Source organism: Crocodylus siamensis, chromosome 6 (assembly GCF_052110815.1).
Source record: "Crocodylus siamensis isolate JL-2025a chromosome 6, ASM5211081v1, whole genome shotgun sequence".
Taxonomy (NCBI): domain Eukaryota; kingdom Metazoa; phylum Chordata; order Crocodylia; family Crocodylidae; genus Crocodylus; species Crocodylus siamensis.
This window is the reverse complement of record NC_143400.1, coordinates 6,344,105-6,368,873: the sequence shown is the minus strand read 5'-3', so window position 1 is coordinate 6,368,873 and position 24,769 is coordinate 6,344,105. Positions and strand designations below refer to the sequence as shown.

At 53.6% G+C, this 24,769-nt stretch overlaps 2 protein-coding genes and 2 non-coding genes across 4 annotated transcripts; all 4 read left to right on the top strand.

Annotated features, from left to right (window-relative positions):
* Positions 1-157: 157 nt before the first annotated feature.
* Positions 158-15,060, top strand: PTGES3 (prostaglandin E synthase 3). The gene is given in 11 exon segments (XM_090051615.1): positions 158-161; positions 1,883-2,001; positions 2,003-2,035; positions 2,083-2,123; positions 11,152-11,265; positions 11,438-11,507; positions 11,952-12,050; positions 12,283-12,372; positions 13,090-13,152; positions 13,567-13,591; positions 14,138-15,060. Coding segments are annotated over 11 exon segments (678 nt in total). The 3' UTR covers positions 14,158-15,060.
* Positions 15,061-19,404: 4,344 nt separating this feature from the next.
* Positions 19,405-23,341, top strand: ATP5F1B (ATP synthase F1 subunit beta). The gene is made up of 10 exons (XM_090052818.1): positions 19,405-19,563; positions 19,995-20,177; positions 20,747-20,921; positions 21,193-21,314; positions 21,611-21,795; positions 21,908-22,066; positions 22,165-22,287; positions 22,379-22,591; positions 22,826-23,027; positions 23,133-23,341. The coding sequence occupies exons 1-10, from the start codon at positions 19,434-19,436 to the stop codon at positions 23,228-23,230; spliced, it is 1,590 nt and encodes a 529-aa protein (XP_089908944.1). The 5' UTR covers positions 19,405-19,433; the 3' UTR covers positions 23,231-23,341.
* Positions 20,333-20,406, top strand: LOC149860750 (small nucleolar RNA SNORD59). The gene has a single exon (XR_016443377.1). It is a non-coding gene; the product is annotated as a small nucleolar RNA SNORD59 (small nucleolar RNA).
* LOC149860749 (small nucleolar RNA SNORD59) lies at positions 21,464-21,537 on the top strand. Its single transcript, XR_016443378.1, has one exon. It is a non-coding gene; the product is annotated as a small nucleolar RNA SNORD59 (small nucleolar RNA).
* Positions 23,342-24,769: the final 1,428 nt, after the last annotated feature.

The window sequence follows — 24,769 nt, the reverse complement described above, 5'->3', positions numbered from 1 at the left end:
GAGCTGGGGCCAGGCCCCTAGAAATCCGGGCTGCCCTACATGAGGGGTTTAAACCAGACCCCTTTGCCTCCTGGCTCCCGAGCCTTCACATCGTGCTTTCTCCACGTTGCTCCAGACCCAGATGCCAGGGTTGTATGGATGGGAAATCCTCTCGGAAATGCGTGAGCTCACCCCAGGGGACGACGTCAGCAAGTACTGAGATGCCACAGGAGCCAGCAGCCCTGTAATTACACAAACAATTCCCCCCTGAATGCTGTGTTGCTGGGAGGTTTCCTCGGAGTTTGCTGCCAGCAGCCTGCTGAGTCACCTGCTATGGTGTGGCCCTTGCCTGGACTTGCTGTCACTGTATCGTCTTTCTATTGCAGCGGCACCACGGAGCCCTGCTGCCCGAGGCTTGGACATGCGGTAAAACAGGTTCTGGCATTTTAAACATTCAGTGTTGGGGCGGTGCAATGCAGTGAAAAGCCGAGCTCTGCTTGTCTCTCTCATTCCCCCAGGCCTGCTGGTCCCAGCTTGGCCTTATCCAGAAAGCTGTTGCTTGTGGTTCAGGGGAGAGTCGTCAGGGTTCAGGAAGGAGGCGGGGAAGGGTGCAGCTTTACCCCAAAATGTGTTCTAAGTATCCTAAAATAGAAAGACAGAAACTGTGAAAGTGGGCTTGATAAACACAATTAGCCACTGCCAGCAAGAAACCTCAAATGGGGTTGGCAGGAAGCCACCAGAAGCCCCTTGTTACCTTCCCAAGCCATGCTCTTGTGGCCCACAGAACTACGAGGGCTGAAACGAGATGTGGTTGTAGTCTGACCAGCTTAATAAAAGGCGGTAAAGAAGCAAGTCCCTTTATAAGAAGCCTTGGAGGAGTACGGAGCCAGGCAGAGCGAGATGGATGTGGTGGTGACATTTGGGAAAGAAAGCAAAGTGTGCAGGGGCAAGATGGTCCAGAGGGGAGCAATGGCCTGGAATACAAGGTTGTGTTTGTAGGCTGCAGCAGAGGAATGAGAAGAGAAGAGAGCTCCCTGTACCTCTTTGGCTGGGGCTTGAGGTGATTCTTGTTAGCAGGTGTTAAGAGTCTGTTGTCTTCCTGCTGGTCCTTTTGTCATGATTGGACCGAAGACTGATGTGGTTGGGTGCCTACAGGGCTGGATCTGTGCACAGGCTTACTGCCTGGAGGGTGCCCTGCTTGGAAAAAGATGCAATGATGAAGAACGCAGAGGAGGGGCAATGGACTCTGCTATGTCCTGTTCTAGAATCAAGGTGTGGGGGGGGTTCCTTTTGCTGCCTGGGAGCAAAACAAGGAGCTTGATGGGCACCCATGGGCTGTGTGGAAGCCCCTGGCAGGCTGTGCTACCACAGCTCTCTGGCAAAGTCTCTGCGGTGGGAGGCTCCACTCCAATGCAGACAGATGCAGGAGCTCAGGGGACACCAGGACCTGCAGCAGAGGAAGGTGCTTCTGATCAACCCAGCACCTGGCTGGAGGTGGCTCTGGGGAGTATCCTGCCCCCAGTGCAAATGGGGACCTAGTTATCCTGGTGCTCCAGGCCATGTACCAGGATGGGGACACAGAAGCTGTGGCTGGAGCCCTAGCTAGTACCCAGGGCCCTGGGGTACCTACAGGAGAGAGCTGGCCCTGGGGGCACCAGGGAGGGGGGTAAGGGGCTATCTCTACCTGTTGTCCCCGGACCTGCACCCCCTTTTAACCCCTTCCACCCGGAGCTGCCCACGCCGCGGGGACTCCGTCTCCCAGCCTCCATCGCGCCCGGAAGGCGGAATGGGGAGTGTTGCCGCAGCAACCGCAGCCGCCTCGTTTCCTTTCCCCAGTCCCGCGCATGCGCGTCGAGAAGCTGCTAGAAAGGAGTGGAAAGAACCGCGGGCCGTTGCGGCGCAGGCGCAGTAGGGCGGGGGCGCTGGAGGCCGCGCAGGCGCAGGGAAGGGGGGAGCGGAGGGCGGGCGCGCGGCGGGTATTTTGCTGCGTCACCAGCGCCGCGAGCCGCCGTTGCCCCAGCGCGCGCGGGGCATTGTGGGAGCCAGGCCAGGCCGAGCCCGAGCCTTGAGGAGCCGCCGCTGCCGCCGCGCCCTGCCCGCTAGCCCGGAGCCGGGCCCCGAGCCCTGACCGCCGCCAGCGCCATGTGAGGGGGGCCGCGCCCGGCCGGGGGGGGGAGGGGCGGCCTCGGGGACCACGTGCCGGCGGGGGGGCGGCCCCACGCGGGAATGTGGCCTGTGGCGGGGGGGACCCGGGCCTGGGCCTCCTCCCCGCGCGGGGTGGGGGCGCCCTTCGCACGAGGCCTGGGGCGGGGGGGAGCGGCGCGACCTTGAGCTCCCCCCCCCACGTGGGCCCCCCACGTGCGTGTGTGCCACCCCATGTAAAGGGGGGAGGGGCCGAGCCAGGGGGTTTGGGGAGGGGGGATGGGATGGATGCATGATCTCCTCCCCCAGCGTGTGGGGTGGCGGGTGTCCTCTCAGGGGTAAGTTGCCCCAGGAATGGGAGGTTGCTGGTAGGGGTGGGGAGCCCCCCCGGCGGGTGGGTGCCCCCCTCCCCCAGCCTGAGGGTGATAGGGGAGATCCTCTGAGGACTTTGTCTGCCTATCCGCCTTAGCTTTTTTTGCCGTCAGCTTCAAACTGATTTGAGGAGGTTGCTTTGCCAAATCAGCTGCCCAGAGGGGTGGGGGTTTTGTTTTATTTCCCCCTCCCCCCATTGTTTCAAGTGTGGCTTCAGGCTCCCTGTTTGATCTCGCCTGGGTGGGGGGAGAAGGGTCGGCTTCAAACACACATGGCTCAGCACAGAAAGTAGCACTGATTCAGGTGCTCCTGTTGTCCAGAGGACGCTGGCTCAGCACCTGAAGCAACTGGATCATTTCCAGTGTCGTGGCCTGTCCCCAGTGCCCCATGGGGAAGCGTACGTAGGGTCACTCGTGTGGAGAGCTTGCGCTCAGGCTTGGCCTGCCAGTGACAACGAGCTTCGGTCTTGTTGCATCGTGAAGAGCGCATGGATTGAACCAGTAGCTTTTCCTGATTCTGGAGAAACTAAGGGCCAAGACTCTCTTCCTCACGCTGAAATGGGACATCCAAACCTATCTGCAGTCGGTAACACTGGTGTGGCTCTCCGGGAATGGGAAACCTGGGGAGCGTTTGCGCCAGCAAGTCCTCAGGGGCTGAAGCCCCGGCAGCCAGGAGCAGTTCTCCCCAGGAACGTGTGAAAGGCTTGCGGACTGCGTTCACTAGGGCTCCCAACGTTGCTGATAGCCAAGTCTCACCAGCAGAGGAGCACCGATTAGGCAAATCGCTGCTTGTATCTTAGAGGCTCCTCAGCAGCACCTAGTATTTTGGGACTCTGACCTGGCCAGGACAGTTTTCACCAGGCTTTGAGAGCCTTGATTAGCTGCTTCATTATAAGTCTATTGCGGCTGCTTCTCTAACCCAAAACTGAAGTGTGCCATTCATAACAGAGTGACAGCAAGGCGCGTATTAACTCTCTAGACGCACCAGTGGCAGGATCACTGAATTAGATGCTGCTCGACTTCCCTGAGTCGAGTGCTATTTCATAAGGGCAAATTTTGCCCTTAAAAACCCTGCAGTGCCTAGTGAACTGGGTAGGAGTTGAGCACGTGGTGGAAATGGCTTCAGTTATTGCATGTGATGATTTAATGGGTCTTTTTACTTGATGGTAGGAAGCAGCCTCCAATAGTGGGCGTGGGACTGGCCACTCAATGTGGGATTGGTCAACCTCCTTGGATTAGCTGACTCGTTCCAACTTCTGCACCGATGGTGACTCCTCCGCAACTAATCCAGCATCACTTATTTTGTATTTCTTCTACCCAAATTTAACTGTAATGAGAAAGCTAGTGAAACAGGGTTAGTTTTTGTCCCATCGCAACTTGATATAGTGCCATTATTGTATTATATCTGCTCACTTCCAAACTAGGGCAGGGACAGAGGCAGGGCTGGTCCAAGTTGTGGTGGGAGATGGAGCAGGGAGGGAATACTTGGGAAACTAGCTAGGCCAGGTGGGCATCTCCACATTGGTAGCACCTCCTTGACATGTATCTAGCAGTGAGTTCTCCAAGGCACCAGTGCCACCATTGAATCTCTGGCTTGGTCTAATATACCCCATGATTCTCTGTACTGCTGCAGCTTCCAGTGATCTATAGACTGATGTGGAGTGCATCACAGCAGTCCAGAGCAGGCATGACATGGGCTTGGCTGTCTTGGCAGGACTCCCATAAGGGAGGGAAACTGGTACAATCTTCATGTTAAATGCGCAGTTAAAAAGCAATGCCTAACTGCAGCAGCTAGCTGAACTTACAGGAACACCAGCCAGCATCACATCATTAAAGGTCACTTGGTAAAGTAGGAGTTGTGATCCTGCAGTCCCATCTCACTCTGCTCAGGTTGAGTATATAAATTTGCCAGTCAGGCTGAGTTCTCATTTCAGATCAGAGGCAATCAGAAGTAACTGCTCTGATTCAGCCCTGTCAGCACCAAGCTTGAGGTTGTCTGATAAAGAGCATCCCTGCCCAACCTGAAACATGGGGACCCTAGGTGGGACAGGCTGCCTGTTGCACGAAGCTGGAAAGACTTTCTGGCTGTTTAGTTTTGGGATGTGCAGGGTTTGTGGCATTATAAACCACCTCGTGTGGAGCACTGGAACAAAACTAATGTATTTTAGACTTCTTACAAAGCCAGCATGGTGGCTGCACCTCATCTCTTGTGGCCTGAGTCACCTTCCTGGCAAATCTGAAGCAATATGAGAGCAGCTAGTGTTGCCTGCCTCTCTCAGCAGAGCACGTTTCTGGTGAGATGCTGTGGGTCAGGCTGGGGGTTGGGGGTGGTTTAAATGATAGACCTGCATAATCAATGCATACAGCTGGTAGTACTGGAAAGTCCTGAGGCTGGTCCTTGCTGCAAGTGGGGAAGTAAATCATGTGCTGCCTAACAGCTTTGTGTGTGTGGTGGAATAACCCTCCTGCACAAGTGTTCAATCAATCTGACATGAACGTGTGTGTTTTACCACTGGTCTCTGTCCACGTCTTCCAGGAATCTTAAAATACAGGCATGTGATGTAAATACGTTATGGCACTGCACTGCCTCCTCTGAAGCTTCTGCTAGTCATGTTGAAGCATCCTGTTGTGCATCACGGAGTGTAGCACCTCATGAGAGAACCAAAAACTAAGGTCTCTGCTAAATGGTTGAGGTTTTTTTAAGTCTGTTTTGAAGGATTTAACTTAATTGTCTTTAAAAAGGTTATCAGTGCTGCTTTAAAAAAAGAAAAAGGTGAATTTAACTTGATTGCCTCCTACTTTAGTGTTTGTCATTTCTCTAACCCAAGATTAGACGGAGTTAAAAATATGTATTGGATAATCATAAAAAATGAGGGTTGAAAGGGACCTCAGGAGGTCACATCTAGGCCAAACCCCTGCTCCAAGCAGGGCCAGCCTCAACTAAATCATTCCAGCCAGGGCTTTGTTGAGCCTAGCCTTAATGAGGTTTTTAGCATATACAATTAAAATTTTAATTCTGAAGCTTTATCTTCTGCTACTGCCCTCCTCTTCCACTAAACAGCTTAGAATTGGGCTGTCCCCTTTAACTCTAGAGTAAATCCTTTCAAAGACGTAGAGGGGTGATTCTCAAGCAGGGTGTCATGAGCTCCTTTCAAGGATGCCACAGCACGCCACGCAAGTGCAGCAGTATTAGGTGTGCAAGCATGGCTTGCAAGACAAACCCTATGGTCTCAGACCAACACAGCTACAACCAACACCCCCAAAAGACACACCCAGAGATTTCAAATAGGAATCTTAATGATTAAAAATAGCCTGACCTGTTGTGGGCTTTCTGACTTCTTTGCAATTGAAGAATTGCTCTATTTTATTTTTTTGTAGTAAGAACAAAAAAAAGACAAGGGAAAACTAGAAGCTGGCACTTTCCAAGGCATGCCTAAAGCCTATCTAGGGGTACCTTGAGCCTATAAAGATTGTGAATCCCTGATTTAGAGGGTCTCTATTATAGTGCAGTTGGGACCTTGTTCCTGTTAAAGCCTGTTAATCTTGGCAAAGAAGCCAAGGGAATATATCCAGCAACGCTGGCTGAGGAAACGCACATAACTTGGGGAAGGCTGGTGATATCTCCATTGACATGCAGCACTTGCAAAATGTCAATAGAATTCAGCAAACTCCCTTCCTTAGGAAGAGCAGGCACACTGAGACTTCTGTTCTGACAGCCTCTCTGCGTGACTGTGTCCCGTTCCATGCAGCTGAAACGTTTGTGTCCTGGTGGCATGAGAAGTGACAAAAAGCATCCAGAGTACCAAGTTTGGGCTAGAACAGAGAGTAGAAGAAGAGGGAGCTCACCTGAGTCCTCTACTCTGTGGCTGTGAGCCCTAACTAGGAAGGCAAGGCTCACTGGAAGAATTGGGAATATCATATGAAGGAGTTTCTACTCTTGTCTTATGCGGTTTGCCCTGAATTGTTTTGCACAAGTGGAAAGGGAAACTACTTGCCATTTGCACTGTTTCTGATGTATGCTATTCAAAGATGTTGGCCCTTCTCCCTGTGGCTTGGAATAAAGCTCTTTAAGGATCATATTCAGAAAAGGGCCCTCTGTTGTCATGACTAGAGAAGACTTCTGTCCTTAGAGAAGGCCCCTCTTGACTTGTGCCTCTCTGGGTTGTGGTCCTTTGTGTTTAGCTCATACACAGTACGAGAAGGCAACCTTGAACCTTAATGCAAATAGGCTTTTCTTGTGGAAAACAAAAGAGCAAATCCAGTCTGCATTGCTGTTGTTACAAGCTTGCTTCTCCCAAGTGGGTGCAAGAATTGCCATTTACCTGGCCCTCTTTGTGGTGGCAGCCAAATGAGTGTGGCGAGAAGCCTTCAGAATTGTAGGCCGAGGGCACTGGAGGTGACACCGGGCCCTGCAGAGGAAGCTGTCATTGTCCCCTTTATGAAACTGACTCAGTGCATCTCAGTCAATAGAGATTTGATTTCCTAAGTGGTTCCAGTAAAAAAGTCTAGATTAAAACAGTGTCTGGCAAAAAGTATGATGCTTAGCCTGGCTGTAGAAAATTCATGTACTCCTGAGGTTTTCTAAAAGGGAACTTCATTTTGTGCAGACAGATGTAGTCAGCATCTCCAAGAGGGCATCAGAAAGCTGAAATGGCTAGAAAGATGACATGCAGAGTATGTTAGCCTTTGGCAAACAAGATGTCTCTCAGCCTCCTGTATCATTGGTTTCTCATGGGCAAATCGAGTTGCTTTGGAATGGGACTGCATGAACTGCGGGGCGATGGAACAGAAGCATCTTGGAGTAAACCGTGCAGCCTGTCAGCTGGGAAGAGCAGGTGGCTGAGTCAGAATCTGCCTTCCCTTCCCTTGTTCAGCAGGGGTCATCTTGACACATTCTGACGACTTGACATTACATCAGGATTCTGTTTTTTGTCAGGTTATCCTGCTTAGCATTTGGAGCATGGCCTGCAATCCAAGCCCCTCTGTCTCCTTGAAAGGAGGAGCAAAAGCTGATCTCCTGCAGGAGATTTGTAACTCTGAGCATGTTTCCGCTTGCGGGTTATGAATATCCTGGTTTTCAGGGGCAGCTGAGCTTCCTGGGGTAGCACTGTACTAATGATGGATAGCAAGGCAGTCAATAAAAATAAACCTTGAGGCCGTTGTGCTACAGTTTGAAGTTAGCATGATCCTAACTCGTGAGCAAGACGCTGGGGTCTCCCAGTGGTTCTGCTCTGTGATTGGGATCTGCCCTCATGGTCTGTAAGTGGGTTATGACCAGAAGAGCCCATCTTCCATGTCTTTGGAAGGAGATACCTGAACACCTATAGTCTTGTTTGTGGTAGTAGTCAGTTGTATGAGGTGGTTCTGCACCTTTCTCCAGGGTATGGAAATTCAGATATGCAGTATGGCTCATGGTGGGGGTGGGGAAAGTGTTTCTACCTCTAGTAGACATGAGACTTCATTACAAAACTTCAGGCATGCAAAGATTAGGGAAGTGATTTCTACACTTGGGTTGGGGAGCTAAGGCTGGTGAAAGATGGTTGTCATACTGGTGTCTGTGGCAAGCCTGGTGAGACAACCTCAACACTTAAGTGGAAGCTAGTCAGCTTGGAAGGACGTGGGCAGTGGGGTTCCTCAGGGCTCAGTCCTCGGGCCTGCACTGTTCAACATCTTCATCAGTGACTTGGATGAGGGGGTAAAAAACACCCTGTTCAAATTTGCTGATGACACTAAGATGTGGGCACACTAGAAGGAAGCATCAGGCTACAATCAGACCTAGACAGGTTACAAGGGTGGGCAGATGTGAATAGGATGGGATTCAACACAGACAAGTGCAAGGTGATGCACCTGGGGAGAAACAACCGGCACCACACCTACCGGTTGGGGAACTCCCCTCTTGTCAGCACGGAGGCAGAAAAGGATCTTGGAGACATAATTGACTCCAAGATGAACATGGGCCGGCAGTGTGGGGAGGCAGTCAGGAAGGCCAGCCGCACCTTGTCATGCATCCACAGATGCATTTCGAGCATTTCCAAAGAGATGATCCTCCCCCTCTATGTGGCACTGGTCAGGCCGCAGCTGGAGTACTGCATCCAGTTCTGGGCACCACGCTTCAAGAGGGATGTGGACAGCATCGAGAGGGTCCAGAGGAGGCCACTCGCATGATAAGGGGACAGCAGGGCAGGCCCTATGAGGAGAGGCTATGGGACCTGAACCTGTTCAGGCTCCAAAAGAGAAGGCTGAGGGGGGTCTAGTGGCCTGTTATAAGCTAGTCAGGGGGGATCAGCAGGCATTGGGAGAGTCACTATTCCCCCATGCACTGCCAGGAGTGACCAGGAATAACGGTCACAAGCTGGCAGAGGGCAGGTTTAGGCTAGATATCAGGAAGTGCTATTTCACAGTCAGGGCAGCTAGGATCTGGAACTAACTTCCAAGAGAAGTGGTGCTGGCTCCTACCCTGGGGGTTTTTAAGAGGAGGTTGGATGAACATCTTGCTGGGGTCGTTTGACCCCAGTATTATTTCCTGCCATGGCAGGGGGTCAGACAAATGATCTACTCGGGTCCCTTCCTACCCTAGAAACTATGAAACTATAGTACCAGGGCCTAGGAGCATGGTGAGCACAGGCAAGGCAAGGGGGATATTCTTCTTTCTCTTCCCTGCCTGAGAAGAGCTACATGTGCTGAAGCATTTCTGTCAGATTGCAACCCAACTAGCAGCTCCTAGAGATTGCCACCATTGACCCCACAGCTTTTATTTGCAGCTTGACTTGAAATATATTGTGCAGATCCTGCCCACCCTCTAGGCTTGTCACATGTCACTGAGAGTCAAGACATTGGCCCTTCCATTGAGAGGAGCTTAAATGCTTTGCTACTTGACTCCTGATTGATAAATCTCAATGCCAGTATGTAGCAATTGCATTTTTGTATTTTGTGATTCCCAAGTCTGATGGGCTTCTCCACAGGACTGCATAGCTTTCCATCCACTTGGTGCCAGTAATGGGTGTCATGCACTTTTTAGTGTGCATGCATTTTCTGCTTATCTTCAGAACCTTGAGTTTTCAAGAGACTTTGAAATAGCCCTGTAAATTGAAGAATTTTAAAGAAAGGTTACTGATAAAAGTGGACTGATAGAAATTTTTTGGGTCAATACCGATGCCTGATTTTTAAGGAGCCATATCTGTTGATACCAATCCAATTGCTGATATGCACCCCGGCAGCTTAGATAGTAACATCCAGCTGGTAAGTCTGTAGAGGGGGGAGGGAGGTAGATCGAGGCCCCCATGGTGAAGGAGGGAGTGGGGCTTGGACAGGGGCAGGCACTGCACAGCCAGGGCAGAGTGCGGGATGGAGTCGCAAGTGGCTCGTTGGGGGTGTGGGGAGGGAGCTGCAAGCACCCTGGGAGGGCATGAGGTATCTGTGCCTCCAGATCTGCACGTGGGGTGAGGGTGGGCTACTGCTGTGGGCTGAGCCAGGCTGCACTCGGGTGGTGGTGGTGCTTAAAGGGGAGGGAAAGAGGCCTGCAGCTGCCTCAATTCATCATAGCCTCTGCCTCCCAGCACTGCCATCACCCACCCTGAGCGCAGCCCTGGCCCAGTGCCCCACCAGGAAGAGCCCAGCACCAGCCACAGCTCGCAGCAGCCCACCCTTATCCTGCACACAGCCCCTGCCCCACTCCCTCCGTCACCTCAGGAGCCTTCCTCTGCCATCCTGTCATGGTCCGTGCCCCCCCCCCCCCCCAACAACAGACTTACCAGCTGGATGCTGCTGGGCTCCACTCCTGACCACCTGCGTGCTGCACTGTGGCTCGGGCTGCACTCGTGCATGAGGGGCATTTATCGGTTACATTATTGGCCACATCAGTCAAAAAAAGCTGATTGCCAATGCTGTCAATTATGTTGGTCTTGTATTGGATCGGCGCCAATATATCGGTGCACCTTGAATAACTAATGTATTACATTTGGCTAATTGGTGCTGTTAGCAGTAGCGAGAGTTTGAGTCTTATTGTACAAGCATCCATCAGGAAGTATGTTGCCTTCTCCTGGGATTTTGCTTGTATTAAGTGTTCTCGTTAACCTTAGTGGGAAGTTATCAGAGGGCTTGTCTAGACTTCATATTTACCTTGCCTGGCACTGGCATGCTCAAACTTGCCTTCTGCTATCCCCCACATTGCCATGCTGACCAGAAGCAGTGTAGTTACTTCCACGAGGTAGCGGAGGTGTTGCGGTGACGGCTGTAGGCGCTGTTGCTGGTCACAGTAAGGTTGGTCTAGACATGGCCCTGGTTTTCCCTCAGTGCTGAAAAGCTATTGGGTATCTCTTTCACATTTGTCTTTACTTTTCAACCTAAGCATGCTTTTAAATTCTTACTTATAAGAGGTTTATAGTATTGCTATATAGCTTATACTTGTACAAAAACCTGTTTTCCCTGTTCTAAGAAGTTGTCTCCATTACCGTGGAAATCAGGTGGATACTGTTGAACCTGTCAAGGAGGGGAAATGTGTGAACATTGACATTGTCTCCTCTGGTACTTAATAGCAGGCTAGGACAGCTGGATCTTGGTCCTCAGCATCTTAAACAATTTTGCCAGGCTTAATGTTGACTTTTTATAAGTGACCCAGGTCTCAATTTTGATCAATTTCTCTTAAATGGTCTGTTTCTAGGCAGCCTGCTTCTGCGAAGTGGTATGACCGGAGGGACTATGTCTTTATTGAATTTTGTGTTGAAGACAGTAAAGATGTTAACGTAAATTTTGAAAAATCCAAACTTACATTCAGGTAAATAAATAACTGCCTTCTCTGTTAAGCGGAAGATGATTTGCAATTTGAGTATCTAAAAGCTGAGGCTGACACTGAACAAGTAGCATGTGCTCTTAATTTGGTGCAGCTATCTATGCTTTGAGACTTGTTGTTGGAGCTGCGTAACTAGCAAAATACTTTTCTCTTGCAGTTGTCTTGGAGGAAGTGATAACTTTAAACATTTAAATGAAATTGACCTTTTTAATAATATCGATCCAAATGTAAGTATTTCCTGACTGCTTTTTTGCCTTTCCCCTTGTGTCCTTAGCAAGAACGGGACCACAGCTCTCTTTGGGAGTGTGTAACACATCTTTCTGAGGCAAGGAACTCCTGTCCATTCTCCTTTTGCTACTTGAAGGGCAGTATTTCAGAAGCTGACCCTTCCAGTGGCTTCCAGCTCTTTTCCTAATCCAAAGAATGCTGCTGTGCAGAAACACATGGGGTTTCGGTCTTGGGGGTGGATAAAGATATGTTCCCAGGTTTAAAAAAAAAAAAAAGAAAGTTTTCCCCAGGACTGGATCACCTGATCTAGCACTGCTGTATGCGCTTCATTCCTTGTCCCGAATCTTAACCACATGGCAGGACATCTTAAAAAAGGGGATGCGAGAATCCTGCTGAAATTTGCTTCTTGCATTCTGCCATGTTAAAAGACTCTTCTCTTCCAGGAATCAAAGCATAAAAGAACAGACAGATCAATCTTGTGCTGTTTACGAAAAGGAGAATCTGGCCAGGCGTGGCCAAGGTTAACAAAAGAGAAGGCAAAGGTGGGTCCCCATTCTCTTTCCATGCTCCTGGCAGCAGTGCTCACAGTCTCTCAAATTTAAGATCTGAACGTCACCCAGAGGCTGATTACCAGGTATAAAATACAAACTCACCCTGGTAACTGGTCTCAAACACTGGTATTTCTTGGAGCACTTGCCTGTTTATGTGAGGGTAGATTCTTCCCACACATCCAAAATGACTTGCCTCTGAAGGAAATCCTTGTATCGATTGCAGCTCAACTGGCTCAGTGTGGATTTCAACAACTGGAAAGATTGGGAAGATGATTCAGATGAAGACCTGTCCAATTTCGATCGCTTCTCTGAGGTAATGGGAGACGGATTTGCAGTTCCCACTTGGGTTGTGCGTGTTGGCAAGCAACAGCTGACAGTGAGCTGAAAAGACCTCTTCAGCCGCGTTAACATTCCAAGTGGCTCCTTGGCTATTGACACCAATGCATACTATAGCATGCTGAGTCCCAGCTGCTGCCAGCACCAAATGGGTGACTTGGCAGATGCAGACTAGAGCAAAACCCGCTTGGAGCTGTGGCAGCTTGATACTCAACGAGAATTGCTGCTTGACTGATGGTGCATTAAAAGCACTGTTTGGCTGCTTTCTCATTCGCTCTTTGCCTGTTGTGAGCGAACTGGTCCTTTAGGGCATGGGCTCAGCGTGCAGTTGTAGCTCTGCACTGTGCAGTAACATGGGGACGTGCACATGGGGTGACAGTGAGATATGCCAGTCTTGCTTAGGCTTGCTCACAAGCACGAACTTAACGTGAGTCTTCAGCAGGAGAGGGCTTCATGCTAGCTTCAACAGAGCCTGGCGAGAAGCTCAGTTAAAAGCAGTCCTGTGGCACATTCAGTTTGAAATAAACATCTGTCACTAACAGACACTAACCCCTGCATTGTCCATTGTGGCTGAGCTCCACCATAATTTAATGGGCTATTTTTCGACATAGAATTAATGTCCTTCGGCTGATAGAGGGAAATGAGAGCCGTTGAGGCAGTCTCCAATCTAATTCTGCTTTTACCTTCAAAACAGATGATGAACAACATGGGTGGAGATGAGGGTGTAGATTTGCCAGAAGTAGACGGAGCAGACGATGTGAGTACCTAATCCATGTTTCGTTTAGGGCGGGGATGGGAACAGCCTTGGTCAGGTGTGAATGGCCAAGTTGGAATTCTTGGCTTAGTATAGCTGGGAGGACTGTCCCATGCCCTTGGCAAGGGCATCAGTGCCCCAACCTGCCTGAAGGGTGCTAGAGTTGTCCCTGTGAACATCTGTGGGGTGCTTCCCACTTGCCCCTTTGTAGTGCATCTCAAGTGTGCCCTTGCTGTATATGGGGCTCAGCTGGGGTGGAGCTATCTTGTTCAGGTCCTCAGAGTAAATCTAAGTCCTGATGGCCAGCAGCCTCATGCCAGGCTTCACAGGCCTGACCCCTTGGCTGGATTAGCGTGAGTGCGTGGAGCGTACCACCAGATCTAATCAACTCCTCCTTGCTGTTTGTCTCTCCTTCAGGACTCACCAGACAGCGATGACGAAAGTAAGTGTGTTTCATTATGCTAATCTGCAGTCTCTGGGAGTTGTTGCACTAGCTCGTACCTCCAAACTGGGAACGCGCTATCACGCTTGCCAGCACATGCCCTTGTCTGCCCGGATGTGGCACTGGGTTCTACCTAGGTCCATTCTGAGCATGTTATCCTAGTGGGTTACACTGAATGCAGAATGACCTGTCCTTGAGTGGGACTTGCAGACACCCCCTTGGCTGTGCTGATTGCTGCAGCCACAGGAGTCAGAGACTGGAGCTGCCTCCTTCATGGAGGTCTGCGCATACAGCTGGTCTGACTCTAACACTTTGACCGGATTGGATTTAATGTTTAGGGGGTGTTGGTTATGCCACAAGTTTAATACAGAACTGAACGGAACCTGAGGTCTGCATTCGATCTGCCCGCTGGGGTGTAAAGAAGGCTGAGCAACACGTAGCTCAGCCTGGGTCAGGGCTTCTGTCACAGTGTCTGTATTGCAGCCAGCTCCAGAAAGGGCTCTAGGTTTTGATACAAAAGCATTAATGCGTTGCCTGTCTTTTCAGAAATGCCAGATCTGGAGTAAGGAAAACTGTCGTCTTCAGGGTTTGGGGAAAGAACTTCATTACAGCATTTCATAATTGAGATAAGAATTCCTGAGTTGATAGCTCTAAAGCCAGATATTGCATCCTTTAACCCATTTTCAATCTGTTTTAAATGGCTTCACTGATGGTTGGTATGTACCATTGTACGGGGCAGTCTTAAGCCACAAGAGGCAATAACATTATGTGGGAACCTCTTTTTTCAGACTTCCAAAAAACAAAAAAGCAATTGAAGTATAGGCAACCGAAACAACCGCTGCAGGACAAAGTTTACAGAACCCGGTTGCCTCAGACATGGTTACAGTGGGGAAATCCTCTATTTGCTTGAATGGCAAATCTGTGTTCCCCCTCGCAGCATGGGCTGCAGGCAACTCAGAGACCTCCTACCTGGAGGTGACCTGGCTGATGCGATGTTTTAATTGGCTTATAGAATTAAATTGGTAACGCACTATACCTCTGTAGTGTCTTCAGGTGTGTTCCACTAATGTGCTGTTAAAAAGGAGAACACTTCACTTTGTATTTAATGATCACTAGTTAGTGTTCCAGGCGTATTTTAGCTAAAACTAGTGACCCCCAAACTGAAGTGGGTGAAGCCTGTACATTGGTATTGTTTGACCCCCTCCCCTCCCCAAGCTTTTACATCTCTTAGTCCAGAGGGGTGAGAATGGCTGTACGTTGTTGCTTGTCAATCTGTACATTTAGACCAAAATGTATTTGCACTGTTGGTATGGAAACGAGTGACAAAATGTTATACACTATTGGGATTTTTTTGTTTTGTTTATTTGACCAGCTTATAACAAGGCTGAGAAACCTCAATTTGTGTTCAAAGCAGTGGGGATTTTTTTTTTTTAATGTCTACATTCTTTCTAATAAACTGTTGAAGACTCCATGGCTGTCCTTTTAACTGTCCGACTGTAACTTCATATATACTCATTTGCTGGAATGGATTTTTATTTTTAGTTGGGATAATTAGCACAGGCTTTTATTGCATCTGTTGGAAGGAGGCAAGTTGTAATGTGCCCAGCAAACCTTCAGGAAAGTGGATCTGTAATGGAGAATTGTAGATGCACTTTGACAACAGTTTAAATGGGGGGGGGGAAGCAAAGTGTTGTGATTTGACTCCAATAAAACAGTTTTGTCCTCCTAAATCTTTGAGCTTCTGCATTTTGGCACCGAGCTCCCTGACATGGTAGAAGGACAGGGGGGTGATGCTCTTTAGTTTCTGTTTTTCTCCCTTAACATGTTTGGGTAACTGAACTCAGTGGTACTGAGTCTGGAAGCAGCCTGCAGTGCCCTAGCTAGGCTCCAATGCTGCAGTTCCTCCTTGGCCTGGGTGAGACCATGTTCCCAGCCTGGTCTCTAGATAACTCCAGTGTGTGTATGAATTCACTCAGTGGGGTTTGTCTTCCAACAGGCAACATTGGCCTCTTTTGTGAAGAGTTTCTGGGCCGAGACCTGAGGGCCACAGCAGGCAGGCAGGGCTACAGTTGTAAGCGCTCGCAGCCTGTGTGAGGTTGTAAGCTGCGTCTCCGCACCTTTTGTGTTAAACAGTGTCCCATGAGGTGGTTCCTTGCAGTGTCCTCTGAAGCATCTGTGACTAGCACTGGAACGTCTGCATTGCCAAGGCCTTTCAAATCCTTCCTGTTGGCCAACAAGGCCCATCTGGAGCTGCTTTCCTGGGTCGGCACTTCAGCATAAAGTAATAAGCAGCTCATTCGATCCCAGCAGCAGTGACCTGTGTTCTCGATGAGTGCTGGTGGAGTCGGGAACAGGAAGAGCCTCCTGTGAAGATTGAGACTGTTGCCATAAAGCATGATAACAGGCCCTGAATTGGTAGAGAGGGTGCAGGGGGTTTGGTGGCCAAGGAACGTCAGAAGGGCTGGGAGCCTGGGAAAGGGTTTTTCCTTCTGTGATTGGCTTGGCTCTGAGCTGACTCCGAAAGCAGTTTGGAGCAAACCAAGAATGGTGCTTGCACGTGGAAGAGGATATGTTCCCAGGCAGAAAATACATGGGCTTCATACAGACCTCCCTGGAGAGGGCAGGAGTCTGCTGAGCTGCTGCCCCTCATGCTAGGCAAACCCTGAGCTGGGAGTGACAGTGCTGATGTCACATGGCCCCGCCAGGAACAGCAGGTATTTTCAGGGCAGCGCGTGCCCCTCCAGGCAGCGCTGGTAGCAGGCAGAGCTAATTTTAGACTCCAGGACATGCCGTCTTTTAGCTGGTGTCAGCTGGAGTGTGCTGCTGGAATTCTCTGGGTGACATGGCAGATACAAGCCAGCTGGGCTCAGGCTCCTGCGTGCTGTGGCAGCCTCTGAATCCCTGCCATTGTTTCCTATCCACAAAAGCCTGAGAAAGCAGAATCATCGGCTTGAGTGCGAGAACAGAAAGGATGCAGCTGCCGTGTGGCCTTGGGGATGCAGAGAGCAGCAGTTCCAGCACTCACAAGCCCAGACATGGAGAATCAAGACCTAGGACAGCTGCTGCCTGGGTGCTGGTGTTGGCACCAATCCCCTTAGCAGAGGCTTGCACGATGTGAAAAGAAGAGCAGAGGGTCTGGTTCAAAGCCCAGTGCAGTTGATGGAGACTGAGTGAAGCCCTAGATGCATTGTGCTTATACCTCATAACAATGCCGCCTGTCTCCCCTTACAGTGCACAGTGAACGTCCATCCCATTTGACCCCTGCCTTCGCTGTGCCCAGTGGTGGCGTAACAGGACTGTGTGGGGGCTGTTGGAGTGGAGTGTGCCCCCTGCTTCAGAGACTTAGAGCTGCTCTTGATCTTGCCCAGCAGTTCTGCTGTTGGGGCTCTCCTCTTCCTCCAGGATGTATCAATAGCTGAGTGGGAAAAGGGACCCGGCCTGTGTTTAGCCCTTTTTATGCAAGCAAAGGGCTTCTGCCAACACAGGGGAAGGGACAGGGGCATTGCTGCTTTACAAAACCCTTCTCCCTAGGACAAGGAGCCACGGCATGAAAATAAAACCAGGCAGGTCTGTTTCATCAGAGTAGCTATGTTTCTGTTCAAGACAGGAGCAGCAGAGAGTGGGGCTGTATATTCACAGTGGTGCCTGTCTCATTACCAGTCTTGCAAAGCTGCCAGCTCTAGCATGGGCTCTGCCTGGCATCCCTTCCTCTGAGAACAGAGAACTCAATACTCTGCTCATCAGCCTAGGGTAACTGCCAGCTTGGCAAACTTTTATTCCCCACCCCCAATCTCTTTTGTGTTAAGACCAGAGGTCAGAACAAAGCACGGGTTGGTTGAGATGCCCTGGAAACCATTGTGAGTGGCTGCAGCAAGAATTACAGCCTCGGCCTGGTAACGAGCATCATGTGGGCAGTGTTTAACAGCTGAACAACAAGAGCTGCTCCTGGTTCTGCAACCAACTTTGCTGTTCTCTGTAGCCCAGAAAAGGCATCTGTTGTCACCCGAGTGCCCTGCAGGCTGCCGGCTGGGACCTGGAAGTTGATAAACTGCTTCTGCCATGAGGACAGCTGTAAATCCCTTCAAGATCCTTGGAGAGGAGCTTCATTCTAACCAGCCTCTGCTGGGCGGCAGCCCGCACACGTTTGCCTTGGCAACAGGCGCTTGCTATCAATAGATGGTTCACTTGGGTCCAGGCCAGAGCACATGGGTGCCAATTAGACCTCAAGACCACCCCCAGCCCCTGACTCGGCTGTGTCATGCAGCCTTACAGCTCCCAAAGGGGGAAAGCTGCCTTGGTTATTCCTTCCCTGTAGCATGGCTCCCCCAACTGTGAATGACTTGCTTCAGTTTTGCAGCTAAGGTGCAAAGGAGGTTCCAGTAAGGTCTGTACTTCCCTTTCACCCCTGCTCGTTCACCTCTTCCCTGCTGCAAATGTGACTCTTCTTTGCTGGATGATGCTGTCCATGGCTCTGCTGCTTTCCAATGTGCTTTGGAAGCGCAGACCTTGAGCAAGGGCCAGAGCTAGCTTAACACCACCCTCCCGCCCCGTACATTAAAGTTGTGGGTCTTAACCTTTTGTGTACCAGGACCCATTTGTGGTCATTGATAGCCAGCCCTGACCCAGAAAATAGTTTCAGTAGAAAACAGTCCCCTGGCTGGGCTGCTGCCCTCCAGTACATGGGCTGGTGGGGGGGAGCAGACCCTTGCTGCCTGCAAGAAAAAACCCATGTTTTTCTCCTTAAAAAATGGGTTCTCCTTTAAAGTTTGTTTGCCATGCTTTAATATATTCTTGAGACCCACTGTTGGGCTGACCTGTGGGTTGAGAAATGCTGCATTAAAGCACGTCAGCGGGGCTGGTGATGACTTTACTACAGCACACAGTTGAGTCACCTGGGACCAGCAATGCCAGTCTGGGGCTTCTCCAGTTGGGGAGCACGAGCAGGCATGAGAATCATAGGAAGTGATGGGGGGAAGGGACCTCAAAAGGTCACGTAGTCCAGCATTTTTCAACCCAGGAGTTGCAAAAACATATGGGTCACAGACAAACTTCAAACATGGATTCCCCTTTAAAGGAGAAAAACATGGGAGCCAGTGGGTTTTCCCTTGCAGGCTGGCAGAGCTCCAGCCTCCGAGGAGCTGCTTGGGGCCCCTGCACCCCACCACACGGGGGCAGCGGGTCGGGACTGACCATCGTTGTTTAAAAGTGGGCCTTGGTACAAAAAAGGGTGACAGGCGCTGACCTAGTGCAAGCCTGGGGCGAAGGTGCGGACTCCCTTCGTGGCTCAGGGGGAGGGAGGGCCTGCGTGGGGGCGTACACGGGGCACTTCTGGCGTAGACGTGAGGCCGGTTCTGTGTATCGAGTGTGGAGCCCAGGGCCGGGCCAGGCCTAGAGGGCCGGAGCCGCTCGAGGGGCGTCCCTCGGGGGCTCAGCCACACGGAACATCCGCTCCGGCTGCACCTGCCCCGGACCAGGTCCTAGGAGCAGCGGCCCCACTGGGATCACATTCGGCACCCGCGGTCGGACCTGTGTTCTACACCTGCCCGCCGAAGGTCACCACCGGCACTCTCCACACCCAGCCACACACATGGTCCTGGCTTCCGGCGCTCTGTAAGCGGGGAGCCCCGCCCCTTCCTGTCCCCCACAGCCAATCAAGCCGCAGGCCCGCTCACCAGTGGCAGAGGCTTCCCCATAGAGTGGCGGTACCCGCCTCCAATGAGAGAAGCGGTCGGCCCCGGAGTGGCGGCCGGGCCGCCCAATGGCATGCGGCCGCGGCGTCGGCGGCCCCGCCCCGCCGGGCAGTTCTGAGGCGGGCGGGCAGCACAGTGCAGTTGGTGCCGCCATGTTGGGGCTTGTGGGTCGCGCCTCGGCTGCTGCTACCGCCCCCCTCGCGGCCCCGCTCGGGCTGCTGCGGGCCCCGGCTCCCGCTGCGCTCCGCCGCCTCTTGCCGCGGGCCGCTGCCCTCGGGAACCGTGAGTGCGGCCCGGCCCGGCCCAGAGGGGTCACCTTGGGCGGGGGGGAGGGGCTGGAGGGGTGACAGGCCTGGTGGGGGGGCAGAGGCCGAGGGGTGATAGGCCGCGGGGTGCGTGCCTCGGTGTTGGGGGAGGAGATAAGGGCGGGCTGGGGGTGATGGGCCTAGGGGGGTCATGGGTGCGGGGCACAGGTTGGAAGTGGGGCTGACATGAGGGGGGGGTGTGGGGATGGGGGTCCAAGCTGGACAGAGGAGTTGTGAGTGGTCTGGGGCAGCTGGAAGGGGTACCCCCCTGAGATTACAAGTCCATCCCATGGGGGGGGGGGGTCCTGATCTCCCCAGGCATACAGGGATGGGGCCAGGCCAGCCCCTGCAGCTGACCTTGACTGACCTCCTCTCTTATCCCCTGTCCCCCTTAATCACTTTGTCCAGGACGTGACTATGCAACACAGACATCCCCAGCAGCCAAGCCTGGGGTCAGCACGGGCCGCATCGTGGCTGTCATTGGTGCCGTGGTGGACGTGCAGTTTGATGAAGCGTTGCCCCCCATCCTCAATGCCCTGGAGGTGCAGGGCAGGGACACTCGGCTGGTGCTGGAGGTGGCACAGCACTTGGGTGAGCATGTGTGGTCCCTGTGTGTGTGCCCCATTCCCCACCCCCAGTCTGTGCACATCCCCTGGAGTCATGCAGCATCTGTATCTGTGTGACCTGGGGTCTGCATGCATGTGTGGCCTGGGGCCTGTGTCCCCCTGCAGGGCAGGGGGGCAGCTCCTTCCAGGATGATGGATCATTGTGACTTTCGTTCTTCTGAGCTCGCTGAAGCCACCTCAGTGATCTGAGAAGGAGACTTAAAATGGCCGCTATCCCCAGGCGGTGGGGAGGGGGGCCCTTGCTTGGTCCTGGCTTGGGGAGGTGCACCGGTGCCGTGCACAAGAATCCTCTTCCTGGCTTGCTGTGTAAGCCCTTTGCTACTCTTGTACCAAGCCTGATGCCACATGCTTTGCTTCAGCTGGGGAAACTGAGGCCCGATGAGGCCACATGACCTGCCCACAGTCGCCTGAGGAGTCTGGGTTCAAACTGGGGGTCTCAAGTTAATGCCCATTTTCACCTAGACTGCCCTATGGGGGGGGGGAACATAGCGCTGATCCCTGTGTCCTGCTGACCCCTTGCTCCCTCCCTGCCAGGTGAAAACACGGTTCGCACCATTGCTATGGATGGCACTGAGGGGCTGGTGAGGGGCCAGAAGGTGCTGGACTCGGGCACCCCCATCCGGATCCCTGTGGGCCCTGAGACCCTAGGCAGGATCATGAACGTCATTGGAGAGCCTATCGATGAGAGAGGCCCCATCACCACCAAGCAGTGAGTGTGGCCTGTGGTGGGCTTGGGGCAGCCCAGGGGCTTGTCATGCAGCAGCCCAGAGGCTTTCTCCTAATGCCTTGCTTTTAACAGCAGCTTGGAAGAGCTGGGTGGGGGCCCAGAGGTGGGTGCCCAACATTTTGGGGGGAGGCGTGTTTGAAGTGCTGCTGCTGCTCTGAGCTGTGTGGGGGGTACTGACCCTCAGAGCACCACTGGGTACCGCTCACCCTGGCTGTGGACTCGCTCCCCCCCCCCCCCCCCCCCCCCATCACAGGTCTGCTGCCATCCATGCTGAAGCCCCTGAATTTGTGGAGATGAGCGTGGAGCAGGAGATCCTGGTCACAGGCATCAAGGTCGTGGACCTACTGGCCCCATACGCCAAGGGGGGTAAAATTGGTACGTTCAGATGCCTGAAGCAGGGCAGCGTGGTGGTGGAAGGAGAGTGGGGAAGCTTTTGTAGGGCTGGGCCTGGCTCCAGCAATAGGGTTCTGTGGGGTTTGACCCCAGGCTCTGGCTTCAGACCTGAGGGAACATCCTGCTAGACTCCTCCCCTGATGAGCATTCTTCTGACTTTCGTTCTTCTGAGTCTGCTGAAGTCGCTGTTGAAAAACTGAGGAGGAAAAGAGGCTGGGGCGGGTGGAGGTGTTGAAGGGGCAACATCAAGCTGACGCGGAGCTCCTGTTGCCCTCCAGGCCTGTTTGGCGGTGCCGGGGTGGGCAAGACCGTGCTCATCATGGAGCTGATCAACAACGTGGCCAAGGCACACGGCGGCTACTCAGTATTTGCGGGTGTTGGGGAGCGGACCCGCGAGGGCAACGACCTCTACCACGAGATGATTGAGTCCGGCGTCATCAACCTCAAAGACACCACCTCCAAGGTGAGCGTCTGCGTTTGCCTCGTGGGCAGTGCCATCCTCCCTGTCTACACAGCCCCAGGTACCAGCCCTGTGCTGGGGGCTTGGTCTCACCACCTCCCCCTGTGCCCTGCAGGTCGCGCTGGTCTATGGCCAGATGAACGAGCCCCCAGGTGCCCGCGCCAGAGTGGCTTTGACCGGCTTGACTGTGGCTGAGTACTTCCGGGACCAGGAGGGCCAGGATGTGCTGCTCTTCATTGACAACATCTTCCGCTTCACACAGGCTGGCTCTGAGGTAGGGGACAGGGTCCCAGGCTGCTGGTCCTGCTGCCTCCATCTGCCTGGGGGCTGAGCAGGCACCAAGGCATGAGTTGCCCACCTCTCACTTTGCAGGTGTCTGCACTGCTGGGCAGAATCCCCTCCGCTGTGGGCTACCAGCCAACCCTGGCCACTGACATGGGCACAATGCAGGAGAGAATCACCACCACCCGCAAGGGCTCTATCACCTCTGTGCAGGTAATTGGCTCTCAGCCAGGCTCTGGGTGGCATCTGTCCTGGCGGGGGGGGGCCACCCACACTCAGCCATGTACCTCCTTCTGTTGCCCAGGCAATCTACGTGCCGGCTGATGACCTGACTGACCCCGCGCCTGCCACCACCTTTGCCCACTTGGATGCCACAACTGTGTTGTCTCGTGCCATCGCAGAGCTGGGCATCTACCCGGCCGTGGACCCACTGGACTCCACGTCCCGCATCATGGACCCCAACATCGTGGGGCACGAGCACTATGATGTGGCTCGTGGTGTGCAAAAGATTCTCCAGGTAGGTGAGGGAGGCCTGGACCCTGAGCATCCCTGGGCTGTGGGGTGCCCCCTTTCACCATGCCCCCACAGCTACTGATGGGGCAGCCTATGGCCAGGGGGCATAGCATTTTCCCCCCCCCCCCCCCCCCCCGGGGGCTAGGTACAGCATCCAGGCCTCTTCTGGAGTGGGGGTGTTTGCTCTCCTCCATGAATTCCCTCCCAGCCTGACTTCAGCCCCCATGTCTCCCCCCAGGACTACAAGTCACTGCAGGACATCATTGCCATCCTGGGCATGGATGAGCTGTCGGAGGAGGACAAGCTGACGGTAGCGCGGGCCCGCAAAATCCAGCGCTTCCTGTCCCAGCCCTTCCAGGTGGCCGAGGTCTTCACTGGCCACCTGGGCAAGCTAGTACCGCTGAAGGAGACCATCAAGGGCTTCAAGGCAATCCTTGCAGGTGAGGCAGGTGCTCGGAGTAGGGGCCTAGGTGGAGCTTTGAGTCCTAGTAGCTGCTGTCCCCCCTGCCCCCATCGCTCTGTTCTGATCCTGCTTTTCCCCCCAGGCGAGTATGACCACCTCCCTGAGCAGGCCTTCTATATGGTGGGGCCCATCGAGGAGGCGGTGGCCAAGGCGGAGAAGCTGGCAGAGGAACATGCATAACTTCATCCCGTCCGTCCTCCCCCATCCCACCCCACGTGGCTGTAAAGCCTTGTTGTCATCGTCTGCACAGTATTTAACATTTCCAATAAAACTGTGGTGGAAAATCATGAACCAGGGCTTGAGGGTGTGGTTCCCTTTCCTTGGGGTAGGGTCTGGTCCTGCCCTGGGGCTTATGACAGCTGCATGGGCTGGTGTGGCCAAGCTAGGCAACAGGAACAAGCAGTGCTGAGTCATGCATGGGCGCTGCTGTTAGCACTGGCTGGGCTGCAGGTGCCAACTGAGGATGTGCAGTGTGGCCACCTTGGGCAGAGCAGGGAGGTGAAAGCAGCAGTGCAGCCTTGGCCCTGCTCCACCAGCACTGCCCTAGTGCTCCCTGGGGGTGGCTCTGGCCTGGGGCTCTTGTGCCCTACCTCTGCTATGGTAAATTCTTCACATGTGACTCCTGGGAGCATGACCCAGCCCTGCTGCATGGGGGTAGGGGCTGGGCAGACTCCTGCCCCTACTGTGCCCAGTGGAGCTGGGGCTGTTTTCCTCTCCTTGCCCTTGAATTGTTTTGCACCTTCCAGCCCCTGTACACATCCTAGGGTTGGGCCTGATTTACTCCTGGGGGGAGGGGTGGGAAGGCAACAACTCAGTTTCTTCCCCGCTACAGGCCTTGTATACCCCCCCTCCCCCAAGGAACTGAGGCATGGAAGTGACAGCCCCAAGGTGGGTCCCAGGGGTTTTGGTTCCTGAAGTGTAGTGGCTGCCTTGTAGCCTGCATCAGCTTGGTGCAGGGGGCTAGGTAGGGCTGGGACTGTCCCCTAGCTGGGCACCTGGAGGGGGAAGGAGCCCCCTTCCCTGCCAGGGCTGCTAGGCAGCTGCTGCCTCTGCTGTGGAGAAGGGGGTAGAAGGGGTGCTGCAGCTGCCTCTGGCTTGCACCTGCTTCATTTGGGGGCTGGGGCAGGGCCCAGGCTGGGACCAGCCCCCCCCCAGCAGCGATGTAGGGGCCAAACCCCTGCATCTGCACAGCCCCCCTCCTGCTGCAGCTGAGCTGAGGGACTGAGTGGGGGGGGGGGGGTCTGGTCCTGCCCTGGAGGGAGTAGGACACTGGGGAGGGGGGGCCAGAGCTTTGCCCTGTGGTACCAGCCTGGCCACCTCCTGGGGTGGGAGCGGGGGGTGGACGGGGTCAGGGTGCAGGCTGTGAAGGGGGGGGACTTAGTCATCCCCCCTGCCATCTTGTCTCACAAAGGGACCGCGTGCTGCGCTGTCGTGGAGCAGATGGGGCTTTTGTGTGGCGGGGCCCTGCAGCCCAGCCGGGGGTTGCCTGCAGACCGGGTCCAGGGCAGCCGACTGGGGGGAGAGGGAGGGGGGGCACGCAAGGGCCCTCATCACTGGGGGTGGGGGGAGGGCAGTGAGAAGTAAATCAGGCTGCTGCACCCCACCCCACCCGGGGTTTTGCGGGCCCCACAAGGCTCCAGCCTGCCAGCACAGGGGTGGCTGCAGGATCCTTGCTGCCCCCCAGTCCACCCACTCCCCTTGCTGCCAGGGGCAGTTATA

Bases quoted from the DNA above. Each gene is read 5' to 3' on its own strand.
- ATP5F1B (XM_090052818.1), top strand. From the start codon at position 19,434: ATGTTGGGGCTTGTGGGTCGCGCCTCGGCTGCTGCTACCGCCCCCCTC. The intron at 20,178-20,746 runs GTGAGCATGTGT...CCTCCCTGCCAG, and splicing joins GGAGGTGGCACAGCACTTGG to GTGAAAACACGGTTCGCACC. The intron at 21,796-21,907 runs GTGAGCGTCTGC...TGTGCCCTGCAG, and splicing joins TCAAAGACACCACCTCCAAG to GTCGCGCTGGTCTATGGCCA.